We start from the raw sequence: 24,175 nt of genomic DNA on the forward strand, positions 1-24,175 counted from the left end.
TTAACTCCTCCCCCCTCCGGCCCCCGCCCCCGCCCACGCCCCCCCCCCCCCCGCACCCCCCCCCCTCTCTCTCTGGAATTATTTCTTTTTTTTTTCAAACAATTCTTATGTCATCCTTTGCACATAGTCTTTGCAGAACAAAATCTCCACTTGGCCTAGGAGAAATAGAATAATCTCTAGCCAAGGTAGCAGATATTTTTAGAGGCTCTGGCTTGGAATACTAAATGGCGCACATCCTTTACATTCTCATCATTTTACTGAGCTAGTAGACTATCATATATGCTTTACATCTTGAGGCATCTTCTCTACAAAGGTCACAACATTTTGTCAAACACTTTTACGCAACTCCATGGATCCATATTTCCTTAAAGTTTCCTCCTTAAGACACCCACATCAAACAATGAGAGGCACTTTTCTTACCATATCAAAATAGTCCCTTTATGCACAAACTTTCTGGATGAATGGCATGCTGAGAGTTGAAAGTTGAGGCATTCCATCATAGATAATACATGATATCTCCTTTATATCATAGTTGGAGATCGAAGCATTTTGTCAAACATATGGCGACCAATACTGACCATACCACCATACAGATGTAATGCTATGCACTTTGTTTGGATGGTGTTGGGATGATTATGAAAATATTCTATCAAACAATTCACATGTGTCTTGATTATCACATGCTTTATTTGTGAGTATAATTGCCACTACCATCTTGAATTTTGTTGCTAGAAAATGAAGGAAAGTTGGTCAAACAGTCCCCATATCCAATCTATGATCCGGTCGATGCACAAGCACTTCACCAAACATTTAACATGCCTTGTCTATGGTCATATCTACCATCACTATGAATGTTGTGGGCTGGAAGACTTGGATGGATGGGAGCTTGTCGATGGCTTCACTTGTTCATGGTCATCTACCATTGTTCTAAATGCCATGGGTTACATAGGAAGTTCATTATCAAGCTAGTGTGGGTATTTGATAGATTGCAACTTATGACCAATTGTATACACACATGGTTCATGATTCACCTTGATTATATTCAATGAGCATTCTATCAAATAATTCTTGCATATGATTATAGTTGGACTAATTAAGAAACACTTCATCAAATGGCTCACATGCTTTGCCTACCATCAAATCATAGATTTGTGAGGACATCAACACTTTGTACCTACTAGTTGCATTTATCATTGCATTTGCCTAGAGATATAATGCCAAGCAGTTCATTTTCCTTATTTACAGTTGAAGCCAAACTATTCATGTGCCTTGCTTTGTCAAAATATTACATGCCTCCAAATAAGAAGCATTGCATCTGTTTCAAAATGGCACTTCCAAGATAGTTATACAATTGAGGTTTGGGTTAGGGAAGAAAACTTTTAGATGAAGTTAGGATTCAAACTCAAACTTCCTAACCTTAACCTTTGAAAAGGTTTTAGTACATAGAGAGAGGTAGTACATAGTGAGAGATGATTTTAGTATGGGGAGAGAGAAAAGTTTTAGTATGTGGAGAGAGAAAATCATGTAGAGAGAGGTAGCTTTGAATAGTTGGGAATTAACCTCTCTCTCTCTCTCTCTCTCTCTGGAATTAATTTAACTAACTCTTGCAATAAAATATCCAGGTAATAGTATTCAATACAAAAAGTAAATTATGACTACTCCAAAACCTCATCCAGTCAGCAAAAGACTAACTGCCATATGGCACCACTCAAACAAATTTTCAAAGAAAAATTTCATTTACTTTTTTATTTTATTGAAAGAAGCATTTTATTAACAAAAATAAACATTTACAAATATATGACAGCAGATACAGTGCTAACTACTATAACAACATTAGCTATATTACAATAAATAATCATCTCAGTTAACATCGGCATTGAGAATATTAAAGATGAATAATGCAATTGCTTCCAAATCTCCATCAATGCACTCGGCAATTCCTTCAAAGTATCAATAGCCATGACTAAAGTTGCAACTAAGATGTACATATTCCAAGCTGAAAGCATAGACTCGAACACCATATTGCACAAAACTAATTGATGACAGCGTGATTAGCTTGAATTTTAAACTTTTCTTCAAAAGCACAAAGCTGATGAGTTATATGTTCAAGAGAATTTTTAAGAACTATATTGGTCTGAACAGCGACGTTCAAAGTAAGGAGCAAAGGAAAGAAACATGTAGTAACCATCAAATACTCAACCTTAGGTGAATGTAAAGTGTGAGCAAAGATAGCCATACACCTTAATCGCCAAATTTGCTTAAGTATAATGTGCCTGAAGGATTGAATGATAATATTAGGGGCTAGAGAAAAACCAAGTAATGCATTTTTCCAAGACCAATTTGGAGGAAACAAAGCCAAAAAGGTGGAAAGGAGAAACCTCCAAAGTTTATGGGCATGAGGGCAGAACCAAAAGGTGTGCTTAATAGTCTCTCTTTTACGGCAAAATGGGTAGCTTGGAGGAGGGTTAATAAAAAAGAGATTGTCGCCAATTGGAATTTTGACATGCAAAATTTTCCACGACAACAACTGAGCCTAAGCATCATCTTTAGACTTCCGAATGAGAGCACTTAATTTGTTCCAAGGGTATCTTTTGAGATTACACTGCCACTTGGTGTTAAGTCACTGGGAACACTGAATGGTAGGGATCAACTATTTATACACAGCTCTGAGCGGGAAACTCTGAAAAGTATGAGTGTTGGGCCATCTCCAATCCTTTAAAAAACTATCATGGCAAGGTGTGGACATGAGGCACAACAACTCGGGACTCAACAATTGAAGGATTTGAAGGATTGGTCTTCTATAAGTGGAAGACAGATTGAACTGTGATTTGATTTGCTCCCATGATTTCCAGTCAAACCTAAGGGGGTCCCACAAGTCGTGAAAAACACAAATACCTTTCTTAAACAATTGTCTTCCCTTGAGATGTTTTAAGATAGCCAAAGGACTATTGTTTTCCTAGACCAGTTGGTTCCACCAAATGGAGGAGGATGCAAAACTTAAATCATGACTTAAAGTCTGATCATACCAACACAATTTTTTTGAAGTAATTTGCCAAGCCCTCCAAATGGAATTAAAAGGAGCTGAACCATGGGTTTTAAAATAGGGTGCCAGCAATGCTTTATCTTGCCAACTAACCGCATGCCATGAATTCCCAGCAGTAGCTGTTTGAATATGGTATCAAACCAGATTTTTCCAAGGCGTATCACCCTCTAAGACTCTTACAATCCATTTTGTGTTGAGACAAATGCCTTGTGTGTATGAATCAATAATGCCCAAACCACCTTTGTCCCTTGGTTGGATACAATGCATCCAAAAAGTTATTGGCAAACCTTTGGTATTTCCCCATTTGTTCCAAAGAAACCTTCTAATAAACTGAGTCAATTGAGTGTAGAGAGGTAGTACATAGTGAGAGATGATTTTAGTATGGGGAGAGAGAAAAGTTTTAGTATGTGGAGAGAGAAAATCATGTAGAGAGAGGTAGCTTTGAATAGTTGGGAATTAACCTCTCTCTCTCTCTCTCTCTCTCTCTCTCTCTCTCTCTGGAATTAATTTAACTAACTCTTGCAATAAAATATCCAGGTAATAGTATTCAATACAAAAAGTAAATTATGACTACTCCAAAACCTCATCCAGTCAGCAAAAGACTAACTGCCATATGGCACCACTCAAACAAATTTTCAAAGAAAAATTTCATTTACTTTTTTATTTTATTGAAAGAAGCATTTTATTAACAAAAATAAACATTTACAAATATATGACAGCAGATACAGTGCTAACTACTATAACAACATTAGCTATATTACAATAAATAATCATCTCAGTTAACATCGGCATTGAGAATATTAAAGATGAATAATGCAATTGCTTCCAAATCTCCATCAATGCACTCGGCAATTCCTTCAAAGTATCAATAGCCATGACTAAAGTTGCAACTAAGATGTACATATTCCAAGCTGAAAGCATAGACTCGAACACCATATTGCACAAAACTAATTGATGACAGCGTGATTAGCTTGAATTTTAAACTTTTCTTCAAAAGCACAAAGCTGATGAGTTATATGTTCAAGCGAATTTTTAAGAACTATATTGGTCTGAACAGCGACATTCAAAGTAAGGAGCAAAGGAAAGAAATATGTAGTAACCATCAAATACTCAACCTTAGGTGAATGTAAAGTGTGAGCAAAGACAGCCATACACCTTAATCGCCAAATTTGCTTAAGTATAATGTGCCTGAAGGATTGAATGATAATATTAGGGGCTAGAGAAAAACCAAGTAATGCATTTTTCCAAGACCAATTTGGAGGAAACAAAGACAAAAAGGTGGAAAGGAGACACCTCCAAAGTTTCTGGGCATGAGGGCAGAACCAAAAGGTGTGCTTAATAGTCTCTCTTTTACGGCAAAATGGGTAGCTTGGAGGAGGGTTAATAAAAAAGAGATTGTCGCCAATTGGAATTTTGACATGCAAAATTTTCCACGACAACAACTGAGCCTAAGCATCATCTTTAGACTTCCGAATGAGAGCACTTAATTTGTTCCAAGGGTATCTTTTGAGATTACACTGCCACTTGGTGTTAAGTCACTGGGAACACTGAATGGTAGGGATCAACTATTTATACACAGCTCTGAGCGGGAAACTCTGAAAAGTATGAGTGTTGGGCCATCTCCAATCCTTTAAAAAACTATCATGGCAAGGTGTGGACATGAGGCACAACAACTCGGGACTCAACAATTGAAGGATTTGAAGGATTGGTCTTCTATAAGTGGAAGACAGATTGAACTGTGATTTGATTTGCTCCCATGATTTCCAGTCAAACCTAAGGGGGTCCCACAAGTCGTGAAACACACAAATACCTTTCTTAAACAATTGTCTTCCCTTGAGATGTTTTAAGATAGCCAGAGGACTATTGTTTTCCTAGACCAGTTGGTTCCACCAAATGGAGGAGGACGCAAAACTTAAATCATGACTTAAAGTCTGATCATACCAACACAATTTTTTTGAAGTAATTTGCCAAGCCCTCCAAATGGAATTAAAAGGAGCTGAACCATGGGTTTTAAAATAGGGGGCCAACAACGCTTTATCTTGCCAACTAACCGCATGCCATGAATTCCCAGCAGTAGCTGTTTGAATATGGTATCGAACCAGATTTTTCCAAGGCGTATCACCCTCTAAGACTCTTACAATCCATTTTGTGTTGAGACAAATGCCTTGTGTGTATGAATCAATAATGCCCAAACCACCTTTGTCCCTTGGTTGGATACAATGCATCCAAAAAGTTATTGGCAAACCTTTGGTATTTCCCCATTTGTTCCAAAGAAACCTTCTAATAAACTGAGTCAATTGAGTGTAGAGAGGTAGTACATAGTGAGAGATGATTTTAGTATGGGGAGAGAGAAAAGTTTTAGTATGTGGAGAGAGAAAATCATGTAGAGAGAGGTAGCTTTGAATAGTTGGGAATTAACCTCTCTCTCTCTCTCTCTCTCTCTCTCTCTCTCTCTCTCTCTCTCTCTCTGGAATTAATTTAACTAACTCTTGCAATAAAATATCCAGGTAATAGTATTCAATACAAAAAGTAAATTATGACTACTCCAAAACCTCATCCAGTCAGCAAAAGACTAACTGCCATATGGCACCACTCAAACAAATTTTCAAAGAAAAATTTCATTTACTTTTTTATTTTATTGAAAGAAGCATTTTATTAACAAAAATAAACATTTACAAATATATGACAGCAGATACAGTGCTAACTACTATAACAACATTAGCTATATTACAATAAATAATCATCTCAGTTAACATCGGCATTGAGAATATTAAAGATGAATAATGCAATTGCTTCCAAATCTCCATCAATGCACTCGGCAATTCCTTCAAAGTATCAATAGCCATGACTAAAGTTGCAACTAAGATGTACATATTCCAAGCTGAAAGCATAGACTCGAACACCATATTGCACAAAACTAATTGATGACATCGTGATTAGCTTGAATTTTAAACTTTTCTTCAAAAGCACAAAGCTGATGAGTTATATGTTCAAGCGAATTTTTAAGAACTATATTGGTCTGAACAACGACGTTCAAAGTAAGGAGCAAAGGAAAGAAATATGTAGTAACCATCAAATACTCAACCTTAGGTGAATGTAAAGTGTGAGCAAAGACAGCCATACACCTTAATCGCCAAATTTGCTTAAATATAATGTGCCTGAAGGATTGAATGATAATATTAGGGGCTAGAGAAAAACCAAGTAATGCATTTTTCCAAGACCAATTTGGAGGAAACAAAGCCAAAAAGGTGGAAAGGAGACACCTCCAAAGTTTCTGGGCATGAGGGCAGAACCAAAAGGTGTGCTTAATAGTCTCTCTTTTACGGCAAAATGGGTAGCTTGGAGGAGGGTTAATAAAAAAGAGATTGTCGCCAATTGGAATTTTGACATGCAAAATTTTCCACGACAACAACTGAGCTTAAGCATCATCTTTAGACTTCCGGATGAGAGCGCTTAATTTGTTCCAAGGGTATCTTTTGAGATTACACTGCCACTTGGTGTTAAGTCACTGGGAACACTGAATGGTAGGGATCAACTATTTATACACAGCTCTGAGCGGGAAACTCTGAAAAGTATGAGTGTTGGGCCATCTCCAATCCTTTAAAAAACTATCATGGCAAGGTGTGGACATGAGGCACAACAACTCGGGACTCAACAATTGAAGGATTTGAAGGATTGGTCTTCTATAAGTGGAAGACAGATTGAACTGTGATTTGATTTGCTCCCATGATTTCCAGTCAAACCTAAGGGGGTCCTACAAGTCGTGAAACACACAAATACCTTTCTTAAACAATTGTCTTCCCTTGAGATGTTTTAAGATAGCCAGAGGACTATTGTTTTCCTAGACCAGTTGGTTCCACCAAATGGAGGAGGACGCAAAACTTAAATCATGACTTAAAGTCTGATCATACCAACACAATTTTTTTGAAGTAATTTGCCAAGCCCTCCAAATGGAATTAAAAGGAGCTGAACCATGGGTTTTAAAATAGGGGGCCAACAACGCTTTATCTTGCCAACTAACCGCATGCCATGAATTCCCAGCAGTAGCTGTTTGAATATGGTATCGAACCAGATTTTTCCAAGGCGTATCACACTCTAAGACTCTTACAATCCATTTTGTGTTGAGACAAATGCCTTGTGTGTATGAATCAATAATGCCCAAACCACCTTTGTCCCTTGGTTGGATACAATGCATCCAAAAAGTTATTGGCAAACCTTTGGTATTTCCCCATTTGTTCCAAAGAAACCTTCTAATAAACTGAGTCAATTGAGTGTAACAGGTTTGAGAGGGGCAGCCAAGAAGATGAGATATAAACATGAGTGGCCAACAAGATCTTGGATTCTACCGGCCATTGATAGGAAATTCATTTACTTTTAGAATAATTGATCATAAATATATCTAAAAATTAATAACACAACTGTACATAATTAAATTCAAAAATAATTGAAATCTTAATAGTCGATAAAAAGCATATTAACTTGTAGATATTTCCCACTTAACATATCAATTCTCAATACGTATAATTTGAATCAATTCTCAACATATTAATGTCAGATGCTGAAATCTACCTAATGGCGTTCCGCTCTGCCTTACCACTTCCCATTATTGTCTAAAAGTTAGAAAAAAAATTTATGACATGGCGGAATTTATACCCAACATTCTTTCGCTTCACATGCTTGGCAGCAGTCATAAATTAGGAGACAAATGCTAAACAAGGCACAGTCTGGCGTCCTGTAAACAATAAAGAACCTACTTCGGATGTTATTACTAATTAATTGTTTGTACTTTAAGTTTCCTGTTTTACCTGATTAATTATTGAATGCCAATAACAGTTATGGAAACGATCCCGTAGAGGCTGGCCTTGTCAAATTTTTCGCTGAACTTTTCACACTTACATTGAAATTTGTCAAAAAGTTTAAAATTTAAAATAATTTTTATACAAATAGATCGACCAGCAACTAAGAAAATTAAAAAATAATCAATCATTAGTACATGTGGAGAAACAAAGATTCATAAGAAAGCTATACTAGATGTTCTTCAAAAAGGCTCATGCTTAATTCAAAGCTGCCAAGTGTGAATTTGTGGGAGTGAGTTTTAAGGAGATAACATAGCTAACCTAAGACTTCAAAATGGATTTAGTATTTATTCTATTTTTGCATGGATTATATTGAAGTAGTGATGTTAAATGTTCTATTTATTTTAATGAGAGGTTCTTGTGTTCCATGAAATATAAGCAAGCTAATGAGTTTGACTTAAAAACTACACACTGGAATAACACAAATTTGACTTAATTGAAAAAAACATCTCCTACTTAAAAGAAAATAAGTTTCTCCAGTCTAAAATGATGTACTTGCAGGCTTTTTGAATCAACTTTCAAGGTACCATACATACTAATCTTATGATGGATCATGGTGCTTCACATTTGACATCGTGGATAATGATGTACTTGTATGCTTCTTGAATCAACATTTGAGATCATACCCTACGATCCGTCATCAAAATAGTATACAATATACTATTCTTATGAGGGATCATGGAATCACACATTTCGGATCATGGATAATGATATACTTGTAGGCTTCTCGAGTCAATGTCTATACTACTCTTATGACGGATCATGGAGTTACACATTTCGGATAATAGATATACTTGTACGCTTCTTGAATCAACGTTTGGGATCATACTCTACAATCCATCATCAGAATAGTGTACAATATACTATTCTTATAATGGATCAATAAGTTCCACATTTCAGATCATTCTAGATGATCCATCATTCAGATAATATGACTTCTATTCTGATGATAGATCATAAAATACAATCAGAAACTTTGATTCAAAAAGATACACAAAGTTAATCCAAAAGCCTAGAAATGTATCTCCTATTTATCAATGGAGGAACTTACCCAACTACTGCATCAGAAAATCTACAATCTACATAACCAATCAAGCTAATACAATACAACTTGTATAATAGTGAGCTATTCAAGATGTTTGGGATTAATATTGTGATACATTATCTTATCTTGACCATAGAGTGTGTTTAGTTCTCTCATTCTGATAACAGATCTCAAACTATGATTGGAAATATTGAATCAAAAAAACTAACATAATGTAAATTAAAAACATTTGAAATAATTAAACAAAGCCTCTGAGTTCAAACAGCATTGAGATTGATGATTCGGAGAAGTCCTTATATTTTATCTTTATGAACATCACTTAGTGAAAGATGGAATCATGTATGAATCACTACTTTTAAACATAGATTAATGAATTTGAAAAAAAAATTACAGAGTCAAATTCTGAAAGCAATATTTGGGTATGAAGAGATACCTGGGGTTGGGGAAATGAGAAAGTTTGCCGGTTTGAGAAAAGATAATGAGACCAACTTGGGCGTCGCACAACACGGAGAGTTCACGCGCCTTCTTCATTAGACCATTTCGCCTTTTGCAAAAAGTTATTACTCTATTCTTTTTGTCCTCAATTTTCTTGGCTTCGGTCTTTCCTCTCCCCATTCTTTCCTTTTTCGGTGCAGCGGATGGTCTGCCACAGAAACAAGTCTGCCCAAAAATCGTAACCAGCTGAACGATACGGGCAATAGAAATAACTATCTTTGCAATTTTAAGCCGTATTGAAGGACGATAAGACAATGGGTAGGTGCTGCTTTCAACCGCAATTTAATCCTCCTCATAATCATGTCACCAACAACATGCAGAGAACGTACGAAATGAAATGGACAGGACAAAACAACGCTTAATTTGGTAAGTTGTTGAAATGGGCAGTCCACATTCATGGTTAAAGATTCATCGAAGACGAAGTTCTTTTAGCCTAAAATTTGTATGGACTTTTATTTGTAGAAAATTCTTAGGGTTAGTTTGGTTTGTGGAATTGTAGAAATTTTCATCAATTTTGAATTAATCAAATTAAAATTTGTGAATCTTCAAAATGATTTTTTATTTTCTTTTAGAATTGTTTGGTTCATCTAGAAGATGAGTGGGAAGATACATTATATGCTTTTGGTTTCTCAAATTAAAATTGGAATTGGAGTTAGGTTCTTACATAGAACAAAATCATTTCTTTCTAAGGTCATTGCATTTGTCACTTCTTCCTTCCAAACCCTAGAAAAACAAATCAAACAAGAGAAAAACCTAAAACAAAATCCTAAGCTCAAATATCTATTACAACCAAAACCTAGTGTATAAATTATACAACTGTGTTATCATAGATCAGATATGTGACAGGCTATGTGTTTAGGGTAATACAAATTTGCAGCCTATTTGTTTACATTTATGCAAAACTTAATCTATCTCCTTCTCAATCTCTCCTTTTAAGTTTGTGAATGTATTGCTCACTATGATGATAAAGCTTGTTTGCCTTAGAAACTTTGCTTTTGATGAAGGAAAATTACCTCTAAGAAGTTCTGAATGAGTATGTATCATTAATAGTACATCTCAACAATCGATCAATGTGATGAATGGAGAAATCTGTCAATCTATTAAGGGCTCATTTGGTTGCAGGCATAAAAATGGAGAATAGGGATGCAATATTGGGAATAGGAATTACTATTCTAATAAAAGTTATTTTTTGGAATGGGTATAAGCTCATTTTAGAGGTAAAATGAGAATATGTATTCCTATTCCCTATTCCATTTGACAAACCAAATGGAGAATAGAAAACATATTCTAAAATTTTTATTCCTATTCCAGCAACCAAAAGGACCCTAAAAGAATGTTGATGCTATTTTTTAACCCAACAGATAAAAGTATCACATTTGTATGTGCTTCAGTTACGGACGAACTTCAAAAAACTGTAGAATCCAAGTTCTTACACTCCTCCAAAAAGTGTCACCCAATACAATTTTGAATTCTAGGTAGCTAGAGGGAAGAGTGATAACCTAATTTTGAGGTAAAACTATGATGTGTCAACTTTCGCGAGTAATAAATTTTGACTCGGATATGCGTTTTGGCTAAAATTTTATAGGCAGTCGCATGAGAAGGATTTAATTGGATTGTTGCTTGAGCTTAGCTCGATAGGTGGCCATTTTGACATTTTTCTGGGAGCCTGAAATTTCATCTTGACCTTCAGAATTGAGTTTTTGTATTTTTTTTTCCAATTTTTTAGAAAGTAGTTTTTTTTAATAAATCTGAAATCATAATCTTGATTTTGTAGATTGGTTGGCAATTCATCTTTCCTTAGTTGGGGGCTTTTCTTGAGAAAAATTAGGATTCATAGTATGGATTTTAGAAATTACCAAAAATGAAAAAAATTATTTTTTCTGAAAATTTGCCAAATATGATAATTTTCAAAATTGTAATAAGTAGGTGTTTTCTTTCATTGGATGGGAGATATAGAGTTGGAGAAGTTGAATGAAGAATTTGGTGTTTTTAAAATTCGTGTTGTGTTATTATTTTCTGAGTATTGTTTTGAAAGGGGTTTGGGCTACATCATTTGGTATCAGAGCGGGAAGATGGCTGGGAGAGGAAGAGGAAGAGGAAGAGGAGGTGTCACTCCAATGCAAAGATTTATGTTGAATATGCAAGGGCAGATTGAACAGCTGAATGAGAGAATGGATAATCAAGGAATACCAGTAGCACAAGGAGAGGACGAATCAAATAAAGAGGGAAATCGAAGAGGTGTTAATCAAAATGAAGAAAATGAAGAAGAACCCTTAGAAGAGTTGAGCTATGAAGATAGAGTGCTTCGGGCTTTAGAAGGGGAAAATGAAGGGATCAAGATCGAAGTCTCAGACTATGTTGGTTTTCTTAAGCCAGATGAGTTGATAGACTAGCCAGAAACATTTTTTGAATGGAAGCCTATGGAAGAGGGAAAGAAGATGAAGTTTTCCTGCACAAAATTAAAGGGACATGCAATGATATGGTGGGATCACCTCCAGAAGGAAGAGACCAAAAAACAAAAGGAAAAGATCAAAAAGTGGAGCAAGGTGGAGAAAAAGCTTTGGAAAAAGTTCTTACCATTAGACTACTCACAAACCCTATTTCGTAAGTTCCAAACTTTGAAGCAAAATTTGCCTTTTGTACAAGAGTACACAGATGAATTCTATAAGCTATCCATGAGAACAGAGCATCAAGAAGATGATGAGTAGGTGGCTACTAGATATACAAATGACCTTAAATTCTCTATCCAAGATGAACTAAGCATGCATCGTGTTAACAGTATGGAGGAAGCCTACCAATTAGCTCTAAAGGTTGAAGAAAAGAAAAACTGACAATATAATTAGAGGAGTAGAGGAGGAAGAAGGGGTCCCTCAACACCATTTCGAGGAGGTTCTAACTACAGCTGAGGAGAATTCTCCCAAGACTTTGAAAGAAATACAGACTCTAGACAAGATCTCGCAAAATAGGAAAGCAAAAGGGGATTTTAGTGAGGATGAGGTTATGGTAGCGAAAGAGGATGAGAAACCCAATGGAGGCTCTTTACCTATTTCAGATGTAGAGAAGAAGGACATAGAACTTTTGAATGCTCAAATTATAACATGCCAAAAACAAATTAAGGAAGACAACCTAGAGTGAGCCTAGCTCAGCCAGAGGAGGAGGAGCAAGAAGTCTCACCAGATGCGGGAGAAACCATCATGATGAGAAGATCAATGATCATCCCCAAAAAAGATGGGGTTCCTACAAACAACTGTGACAGTTTGTGGCTCCAGACCAACATTTTCAGAACTAGATGCACTTCTAGTGGAAAGGTATGTCAAGTTATTGTTGATGGGGGTAGTTGTGAGAATATGGTATCTAGAGAAATGGTAGAGAAATTAAATTTACAATGTGAGAAGCACCCTTGCCCTTATCGTATTGCATGATTTAAGAAAGGAAATGAAGTAACAGTTGATAAAAGATGTTTAGTTAGATTTACCATAGGAAAATTTAATAAGGATGAGATATGGTGTGATGTTATCCCTATGGATGCTTACCATATGTTGTTGGGAAGATTAGGGCAGTATGATAGGAAGGTCATGCATGACGAGGAGAAAAACACTTACACATTTTGGAAGGATGACTCTAAAGTGGTTTTGTTGCCTCTTAAGGATGAAAAGAAGAATGAAACCATGTTTTCTACAAGAGAAGTTGTCAAAGAAATGAAAGTAACAAGTTGTTGTTATGCACTAGTACTAAAAGGAGGAGAAAAAAAGAGAAAACGTGGTGCCACTCGAGGCAATGAAGGTGCTAGAGGAGTTTGTTGATGTTGCTCCTGAGAAAATACCTAATGGTCTCCGACCCAAAAAATATATTCAACATCATCTTGATCTTATTCCGAGAGCAACTTTTCCTAATCAGGTAGCCTATCAGTTAAATCCAACACAACATGTAGAGTTGAATAAACAAGTAACAAAACTGATGCAAAAGGGTCTGGTCAAGGAAAGCATGAGTTCGTGTGCAATACCTACATTGTTGACTCCAAAGAAGGATGGCACATGGAGGATGTGCATTGATAGTAGAGCAATCAATAAGATTACCATTAAGTATTGATTTCCTATTCCTTGGATAGAGGACATGATGGATGAATTAGATTGATCTCCAAAGTGGTTACCACCAGATCCACATTCAAGAGGGAGATGAATGGAAGACAACATTTAAGACAAGAGATGGTTTGTACGAATGGATGGTTATGCCTTTTGGGCTTTCAAATGCACCTAGCACATTCATGCGGTTGATGAATACAGTGATGCAACCTTACATTGGTAAGTTTTTTGTAGTTTAATTTGATGATATTCTGATCTATAATAGAAGCAAGGAAGAACACTTACAACATCTGAGGATCATATTGAGTGTGTTAAGGAAGGAGAAGCTCTTTGCAAACTTGAAGAAGTGTAGGTTCATGCAAACTAGTTTGACCTTTTTGGGCTTTGTCATTTCTCAAGCTGACCTATTCAAATGGATCCAAAAAAGGTAAGAGTAATCCTAGAATGGCTCAGTCCTTCCAGTATAACAGGAGTATGAAGTTTTCATGGGTTGGCAACTTTCTACCAAAAGTTTATCCAAAATTTTAGCAATATTGTAGCACCCATAACAGACTGTACCAGAGGAAGGGAGTTCACATGGACACCAGATGCTGAAGAGAGTTTTAAATTCTTGAAAAAAGGGGTAACTGAAGCTCCTATATTGACACTTCCAAATTTTGACAAAGTTTTTGAAGTAGAGTGTGATGCTTCACATGTTAGGATAGGTGTTGTTCTTAGCCAAGAAGGTAAGCCCGTGACATTCTTTAGCGAGAAATTGAATGAAGTAAGAAAGAATTATTCTACCTATGATTTGGAGTTTTATGCAATTGTTCAAGCATTAAGACATTGGAGGCACTATCTAGTCCCACATGAGTTTGTGTTGTTTACTAATCATGTTGCTATGAAACATCTCAACACACAAAAGAAGTTTAATAGTCGACATGCCAAGTGGGTATCTTTCTTACAAGGATACACTTTTGTCTTTAAGCATAAATCTGGAAAACAAAATTAGGTTACTGATGCCTTGAGCAGGTGCGCTATAATATTAATCACAATGGAAACATAGGTCACTGGTTTTGATGCTATCAAGACCTTGTAGGAAACTAACAATGATTTCTCAAAAATTGTAGAATAGCTAAAGGCTTCATCTTCTAGTAAGTTGGATCATGTGAAAGGTGACTATTTATGTAGGATGGGTACCTCTTTAAGGGTAAACAACTATGTATGCTAGGCAGATCCATGTGGGAAAACATTATCAGAGAATTTCATAGTGGTGGACTAGCTAGACACTTTGGAAAGGACAAAACAATACACTTGGTTGAAGATAAGTATTATTGGCCCAAGATAAAGACAGACATCACTAAATACATGGCAAGGTACAAAATCTATCAAGTGGCTAAAGGGTATTCATAGAATACAATATTATACATGCCTTTACTAGTACCCATCGAACCATGGACTAACGTGAGTATGGATTTTGTATTAGTTCTCCCACACACTTAGTGAGGTAATGATTCTATTTTTGTGGTTATTGATCAATTTTCAAAAATGGTCCACTTTATCTCTTGTAAAAAGACCAACGATGGAACTAGAGTAGTAGAACTTTTCTTCTTAGAACTTGTTTATTTACATGGCCTTCTAAAGATCATTACCTCTGATAGAGACACTAAGTTCTTGAGCCATTTTTGGAGGACTCTTTGGAGGAAATTAGGAACACAATTACAGTTTAGTAGTGCTTATCATCCTCAAATGGATGGACAAATAGAGGTAGTTAATCAAAGCTTGGGAAATCAGTTACACTACAGTATGGGGGACAAGCCTAAATAGTGGGACTTGGCATTACCCTAGGCATAATTTTCCTATAATAGTTATGTTAATAGATCCACCAAAAAGTCTCCATTTCAAATTGTCTATGGTAAAAACCCTTAAGGTGTTCTGGATCTTGTGTCACTTCCATCAGGAGAAAGAATTAGTGATGTTGGAGTTGCTTTTGATGAACACCTTCACTAGCTCCAACAAGATGTCTAACAAAAGTTATAGGATAGTAATGCGAATTACAAGATTTTTGTAGATGCTACTCAAAGACAACAAATATTTGATGTTGGTGACTTGGTGATAGTTTACTTGAGGCATGAATGATTTCCTACAAACACCCATCATAAATTGAAGTATTAAAAGATTAGGCCTTGCAAAATCATCAAAAAGATTAATGAAAATGTTTATGAGGTCAGCTTACCAACAAATCTTGACATTTTCCCTATTTTTAATGTTTCTGATTTATACACATTCCATGGAGATGTTCCCACTACAGATGAGGGCTAGGGAGTGGATTGGCAACATCACCTCCCCAATAAGAAGAAGGAAAAGATTGCCAACATTCTTGACAAGCAGACTACCTCCACAAGGCATGGTCATCATAATAGATACCTCATATAGTGGGATAGGTTACCTAAAAGAGAGAGTACATGGTTATCTGAGTGGGTAGTAATGCACTTGAATCTAGTAAAATTGCAACAATTCATAGATAGTCACTTGTAGGAGACGTGTTTCTTTCAAGAAGGGGAGAATGATGTATCAACTTTTGGGAGTCATAACTTTTGACTTGGATATGGGTTTTGGCTGAAATTTTATAGGCAGTCATGTGAGGAGGAGTTATTTGGATTTTTGATAGAGCTCAGCTCAATAGTGGCCATTTTGACATTTTTTTGGGATCCTAAAATCTCATCTTGACTTCTAAAATTGAGTTTTTGTATATTTTTTTTCCAATTTTTTAGAAAGTTGTTTTTTTAATAAATATGAAATCATACTCTTGATTTCATAGATTAGTTGGCAATTCATCTTGCCTTAGTTGGGGCTTTTCTTGGGAAAAATTGGGACTCGTAGGATGGATTTTAGAAATTATCAAAAATGAAAAATTCTATTTTTTCTAAAAATCTACCAAATATGGTAATTTTCAAAATTGTAATAAGTAGGCATTTTCTTTCATTGGAAGGGAGATATAGAGTTGGAGAAGTTGAATGAAGAATTTGGTGTTTTAAAAATCTATGTTGTGTTGTTATTTTCTGAGTATTGTTTTGAAAGGGGTTTGGGCTACATCTAATTAGTTTCCAGGAGTTCTAATTCTATTTTGTTTTTTTGGGCACAAATGCAAAATTTTCCAAATTGAGTATTTGCAAAAGTCAATTCCAGTCTAGTTCAAATAAACCAAATGACCATTAGGGTCTGTTTGGTTTGTGGAATTATAGAAATCAAGATTTCTACAATTCTTGATTTAGCCAAATCAAGGTTTTGCAAATATTCATTTTTTTTTTTGGGATTTTACTTGAATCATTTGTTTCACTCAGAAGGTGAGTGGGAAGACACATTTTTATGCATAAGCTTGGAGTTGCACGTAGAATCCAAAAAGTAGTTCAATCTATTATTTTTACACTCCTCAAAAAGCATAGCTAGGTTTTGATTTTCAAATCCAACTTGCTAGTAGGAAGTCTAAAAAACCTAGTTTTGAGACAAAATTAGAAGTCTGGTATTCTAATTCCATTTTGCCAATTTTGAAACAAATGTAAAAAATATTAAATCCGGATTTTGAAAAATCCAATTCTTGTCATCTTGCATGAACTAAATGGACCCTTAGGGAAGAGTGCTAAGGAAAGGATTCAATAATCATCACTTAATGATTGTTAGGGACTCCATTAACATGTATCAATAGTTGATTACACATGTACCAATAGTCTATTATTTTTTGGAGTTTTTGGTTGTTGATTGGCCTATTTTTGTATCACTTTTGAGAGATTGCATAAAGAACACTGGGACCACAAGGACTAGCATGCAAGAGTATAATGGGTATTAATTGACTCTTTTAAAAGGTTATTTTTTGACCACTCAGTGTTTGATGGTCTCTACATAGAGATTCGTGAATACCCAAAAGGTGAAACCTTAACTTTCAGTAATTAAATCGCAAACAAACTTATACAAAAAAAAATGTCAACAACCAACTTGCGATTCAGGATTTGTAGGCGCTTGAAGTTTTCTTGTGCAGCTAATCGATCACTTCACTTGGTAACTGAACACATTCTAAATGTATATTTGATTCTTCGATTACTAACTTTAAAGGGGTCTCAAAAATGGTAACACAGATGTCATTAGCCAATCATTTTTTAGCATTTTTCATTAGTAATTGGCCTATTTGTGGATCACTATTGGAAGAACTGTACACAAAAATTCAGACATTTGTTCACAAGTGCTAACAATTTTGATTGAATGGTTCTAGTTGAATCTTTGAGTAGGTATTGGGGAACATTTTGGAATGGCTACATTTTTATCCTTCAATGCTTGAAATTTCTACAACAAAATTTGTTAATATTGAAAAGCCAAGAAAATTTGTTAAGATGCCAACTTGCATACAAAGACAAATGAAAAAATTGTATACATTTGATATAAAGTTTAGATTTACAAGTATGTAAAATTGAGGTTTGCAAGTACTAATGATCTTCCACTAACTAACATTATGTAATTCATTTAAAATGTTGTAATTCATTATATGATGATAAAGACTTCCATGCCTATGTAATTTGGATTATTCTCTATAAAAAATCTTCTGATTTTCTAATTCAAATTAATATAATTTAATATATATAAATACAAATATGTTGCTATCTATTAAATAGTGCACATTATTATTAAAAAGGTTAGTTCATCCTTACAAGTGGTACAATAAATGCTTAAATTGGAGGGTTTAACTATAAGATTTTATAAATATTAAAAAAATATATATAGATGAGAGGCTCATCATTGAGAAATCAAATCAAATAATTCATACATGAAAGTTCAAAGTTACTTTCTATAGGCTTGATCCCCATCTAAATAAATGTTAAAAAGTAAGTGCAAAAGTTATTAGATGAATTATTTAGATTAGCTTGTTACCTTTTCTTACAAAGAATCATGCACTTTTAATAAATATAATACTCAATTGATTGCATTTTTTAAGTCTTTAGATTGTAACAACAAGAATTAACAAATTATTTTGTAATTCTACTCAAATTGGATATTTAACTTTTTTCTTCATTATATTTCAAGCACAACCTTGAATTTATATTTTCCTTTGCATAACCTATAACATAAAACTTTAGGAGAAGAATATTTTGCATTACTTTAAATGGGCATCACCTTTTCCTTATAATTAATGTGTGTATTTGATAATCTTATTTTGATCTATTAGTACCTTGGGGTTTGCATATTTATTATTAACTTTGAATAATTATGGATTATATGAATAGATTGAAACTATGATAAGAATTATTTAGTTTCACAAGATAATTATATTTTGATCAAAGGAAAATCTATTTTCAAGGGCCGTAAAACCTTTTACAAACAAATCATCTAGTTAAAATAAATCGTGTGCTAATGGATTATTGGACATAAAAAGTAGCAAAAAATAAGGGAATAAAGCCCCAAATATTATATAATTTTTCATTATTTACTTTCATTTTTTAAAGGATATCTTCATTGATGTTATGAGCCTTATGGATAATATTGTCAATGGGACTCATACCCTTGTCCTTACTATGAAACCTGGTAGTTGGACTAGGGATAGAGCTAGAAGCTTTCTCATAAATAGGAACATTATTTTGAAACATTACATTGGTAGTAGGGAGCCAAATACACCTTTCAGAAGGTCTTGTCTAGCCTCAACTCTGGGTATTCAACTACTTGAGTCCTTCAACGTTATTGTCCATGGTCACATGTGACTTACTACCACAATGGCCCTCATTTTTCTATATTTATTGTAATGGACTACTCCAAGGTTTTGATGTAATGTTTTCATGCCCTCCCTTCAACTCATTGATGCCCCAAGTCAGATGCTAAGTACCTACAAGAATTGTATCCATACCATTTGCAAAAGGAGTATGAACAATCTTATTCATTAAAGCATTAATCTCATGCATGATCCACAAAGGTAGGGCACTTTAAATATCTATAACTTCCTTGATATATGTTTTCATATTCATAGTATTATAGTATCAAGAACATAAGAACCCTTCTCTAAAGTGGAATTGTGACCATTTTTTACTACAACTTTAGTATGGATACCAACTTTAGGATCAACAATAGCTAGAGGCCACAAAATAGGGGACTACAAAATAAGATTAGTGCTCATATCAAATTTCTTCTTGAGTTTCTTCAGAAAAGAGGAATCCCTACCACCACCCATTGAATTATACCTGGTATGAATATTTCACTTTCCCTTAGCTGACAAATGAGAACCTCCAAATTTACCCTTTTCCATAGCATCATTACCAGAGCCATATGAATTACAAACAAATCCTTCAAATTAGATATAATTTAAGTACTCTTGATCCAACACAATAATTATATGGTGGGTTAGGGTAACATTTTTAGAGTTTTTCATTGGCCTAAATGAAAACATGCCCCCATAGTAGTAGTAATGTCATCAAAATTAGTGGAGAAAACCCCATAATGAGAATATATATTTTCCTTAAATTCATTCCAAGTTTAATGAGTAGGGTTCTTATAAATAGAAATGGATTTGGCATATTGTGTAGTGAGGGTAAGAAAACCCTAATCTATAACTAAAATGGAGGCATTTTTAACATTAAGTCTAAAATCATGACATAGGGATGAGAAAATAAAAAAGCGTGTTTCCTAGATAAGGACCCTTATTAATTAGGAAAAATTAGACACATGCAGGTCATAATGGGTCCTAGGAGAACTTATGTCCCCTTATGATATGTTAGGACCACTTATATGTGTCATGGTGGTGTCGTATAATAGGTAATGTGTTCTAAAGGGTCGTAAGGGGTCCTAAGTGTTCTAATGGAACCCAATGTGTCCTACTAGTGTACCATCATAAATTAGAAGACCTTCAATTTATGACTATTTAGCACTTATTTAATGTAATTCAATGATAAATTTTCATTTAAGATATATTTGCACCTCTATCATATCTTCTTCTTAAATGGGATCTAAGTAGGACCTAATAAGTCCTCCTGGGTATTCCTATGTTACCAAGTAAAAATTGAGGTAATATATATTTACTTATTTCCTCCCCTTTCCTTTCATTCAATTAACATAACTCTTTTTCCACACCAAATTGATATTTTAGCATAATCTAGACTTGGTTTCAAGATTCTAGGACCTATTTTGGGGACCAAGACTTCTCCAAGGGTTGTTACACATGGTTGTTAGGGATGTAGTGTATCCCTATTCAATCAGGGATATAGTGCATTCCTATTAGACCAATCAGTGATGTTGGAAATGATTGAAAAGATCATGAGGAAAGTTGTTGGAATGATATATGGAACTGGTACAAAGAATGTTCTCTATCATTGTTTTGTCATTGATGTCAAACTTGCTACTTGCAGGAATACCAATTGCTTTAGTGATCCAAATACTATCAATTAAGTTGATTGACAAGGAGGAGACAATCAATAAGATGTAACTGGAAAACCTAGAGAAAGGTTGAAGTTATGATGTTGTAATGAAGTACAAGGATCAGCTAAGCTATTGATGAAAAAGTGTATTTGATGACACACTATAAGACATAGAGAATGGGCACACTAAAACATATCAAAGATGTAAGGTTTTAGCTAAGACATCTATAAAGACTAACTAAAGTTCATTAGAGAGAAGGATTCGAGCAAGCTAGTAGGTGCCAAGTGATATTGTAAACTTCAGATGCCGAGTAAACTTCAGGTGCCGAGTGATATCATAAACTTTAGATGCCGAGTAAGCTTCAGGTGTCGAGTGATATCGTAATAGATGCCAAGTAAACTTCAGGTGCCAAGTGATATCGTAAACTTCAGATGCCGAGTGATAAAGAGTTTATCAAGTGCTGAGCAAATACAAGTGCCGAGCAAATACAAGTGCCGAGTAGATATAGGTGCTAAGTAACACAAAGGTGCCGAGCACCAGTAAACCAATAGTGCCGAGTAACACAGAGGTGCCAAGCACCAGTAAACCAATAATGTCGAGTTGCTGCATTATTTTGAAAATTGAAGATTCGCCAGATCTAAGCTGACAAGGTTGTTATCTAGAAGTTTGTGAATTAAATGGAAGATAAGAATGATGAGCTGGTGGCACAGAAGACCATGTAGAACATTTTTAGAGATACAACTGATGAATTTTCTAGATAAGAGCAAGATATGGGGTAGATACATTGTATCCTACCTAATCCATTTGAAACCCTAAAATTGGAGAAAAAGAATTGAGCGAAAAAGGAAAATCAGATCTCTATTTAAGGAGTCATAAGGTCATGAAAAAAGAGAGAGAGGCAGTCAAGCATGAAAGCATAAAATGCTAAAGGAGGTACTAAGGAGAAAAGAGAGCATAGTTACTCTATTTCAATAAGAAGACCCCAGATATGGATGCATTGGCATGATGAGTAAGAAGACTCAAGGAGATGAAGCTTGAGAGGAAGACAAGCAGTCAAAGCTGAAGTGATTGAAGCCAAGCATAAGGATTGAACTGAAAGTGTGATCTGAAATCTGCAAAGCATGTTGTAAGTTATATCAGATCAAAAGGCCATTATCGTTACTTTCTAGCAATTGTAACAATTAGTTTAAATGCTATGGACTTAGGTTGGTTTAATAGCCATGAGATAAATCCTTTAATAGGGTGACATTCCAAGTGAATGTTCTAAAGTCCTTTAACCAGGCCCATTCCTAACAGTTTGGTAAAATCCTCTAACAAGGTCACATTTAACAGTGTGTTGTAAGCCTTTTATAGGGCAGGCTTTTAATAGGGCATCACTTTAGAAGAGTGAGAATCAAGTAGCATGTTACTGGTGGTTTTTCCAAATTGGGTTTCCACGTAAATCATTGTGTCATGTGTTAATCTTGCATGTTTTATATCTACATGTTTATTTACTATAACTTGCTAATATGGTTGATTTAAGTTTGGATGGATGAAAAGTGTATGGATTCATTAAAAGTAGTGAAAAACTATTATTAGGGCATTTGGACCTTGGATAACTGATTCCCCTCCCCCCCCCCCCCCAGTTATTCTAAAGAATTCTAACAATTGGTATCAGAGCAAGACTGTTGATTCAGTTTAAAGGGACTATAAGCAGAAAAGATCAAAATGCCTAAGAGAGAAGTTCCCAAGCTCAACAAAGACAACTTTGTTGCATGGCAAAGCTTGATGAAGCTACATCTTGGATCCATAGGAGATTATGCCCAAAATTCAATTGTCACTAAACATGTAGATCCAACTGGTACTCTTACTGTAGAAGACATGAAAAACAAGTAGGAACACAATCAGACAATGCTGGAAATTGCCTTTGCACTCAACTATGCTGAATTTGATGATATCAAAGGATGTGACACTGCATTCAAAATGTGGAAAGCCCTATCAGACATCTATGGAGGAGATCAGAATGTACAAAGAGCAAAAAGAGAAAGTCTCAGAGGAAAGTTTGATGATATGAAAATGGAGGAAAATGAGAATGCTGCTCAATATGGTGCAAGAATAAAAGAATTGGTAAGTGCAATAAGATGCTTGAGTGGTCAATTGGATGAAGATACTATTAATAGTAAGTTCTTAAGAACCTTGCTCCCTATCTATGCTATTAGAGTATCAGCAATACAAGAACTAAGATGTGTACCAGGAAACAATCTAAGTTTTGAAGGTATAATAGGTAGACTCACTACATTTGAGTTATCTAATTTTGACAACTACAAACCATAGAATGTTGAATCTGCTTTTAAGGCCAACCTATCACTAAAAGATGCTGAATAGGTAAAATCAAAGAAAGGAAGAAAAATGAAATATGTATCCAGTGACAGTAGCACTGATGAGGAAGATGTGGAACAATTGGAAGCATTGCTTGCTAGAAGATTTCACAGAGGTAAAAGAAAATTCAAAGGTAAGATGCTTATCATTTGTTTCAATTACAATGAAGTAGGTCATATTGATGATAGGTGTTCACAGAAAAAGGATTACAAGGAAGGCAACAAAAACAAATTCAGAAGAGATGATGACAAGAGAGATTACAAAGAAAAAGGCAAGAAGTGTTATATTGTTGAAGAAAATTCTAATGATAATGATGATGAAGTTGTTTATGTAGCCATGAAAGATCAATCTGATGAAGAAGAGCCCACAACATTGGTAACATGTATGAACAAGAATGATAGGTGGATCATAGACAGTGGATGCTCACATCACATGACAGGAGACAAAAGTAAGTTTGTTAACTTTACTCAGTATAATGGAAATAGTGTTAGATTTGGTAATGATGCTCCATGTCAAATCAAAAGAAAAGGTTCCATTGAGCTCATAGAGAAAATTTCATGTGATAATGCATACTATGTTGAAGGATTAAACTACAATTTGCTAAGTGTCTCACAGTTAGGCAATATAGGATGCAAAGTAGAATTTGGAAACAAAACTGCAAAAATCTATGATACTGATGGTAAACTGATAGGAAAAGGAGATCAAACAAGGAGTAATCTATTTTACCTTGATATGGATGATGTTTCTTGTTTTATTGCAAAATTTGATGATGAATGGTTATGGCATAGAAGATTATGTCATGTCAACTTTGACAATCTGGTCAACATCAGTAAAATGAAGAAAGTCAGAGGTTTACCAAAATTGAAGAAGCTTGATAATATCATGTGCAAACAATGTCAGCTAGGAAAGATGACAAAGTCAAGCTTCA

At 35.0% G+C, this 24,175-nt stretch overlaps 1 protein-coding gene across 1 annotated transcript in view; it reads right to left on the bottom strand.

Moving 5' to 3' along the window:
• The window catches only part of LOC149575100 (agamous-like MADS-box protein MADS1), a 139,989-nt gene extending 130,403 nt beyond the window's left edge, over positions 1-9,586 (bottom strand). The window contains exon 1 of the mRNA XM_089812167.1: positions 9,378-9,586. Within this exon, the coding sequence (XP_089668293.1) occupies positions 9,378-9,559 (182 nt within the window). The 5' untranslated portion in view covers positions 9,560-9,586. The remainder of the gene's footprint in view (positions 1-9,377) is intronic.
• Positions 9,587-24,175: the final 14,589 nt, after the last annotated feature.

The sequence above is a fragment of the Cupressus sempervirens genome, chromosome 2 (assembly GCF_028749045.1).
Source record: "Cupressus sempervirens isolate cs-2001-9-10 chromosome 2, ASM2874904v1, whole genome shotgun sequence".
Taxonomy (NCBI): domain Eukaryota; kingdom Viridiplantae; phylum Streptophyta; class Pinopsida; order Cupressales; family Cupressaceae; genus Cupressus; species Cupressus sempervirens.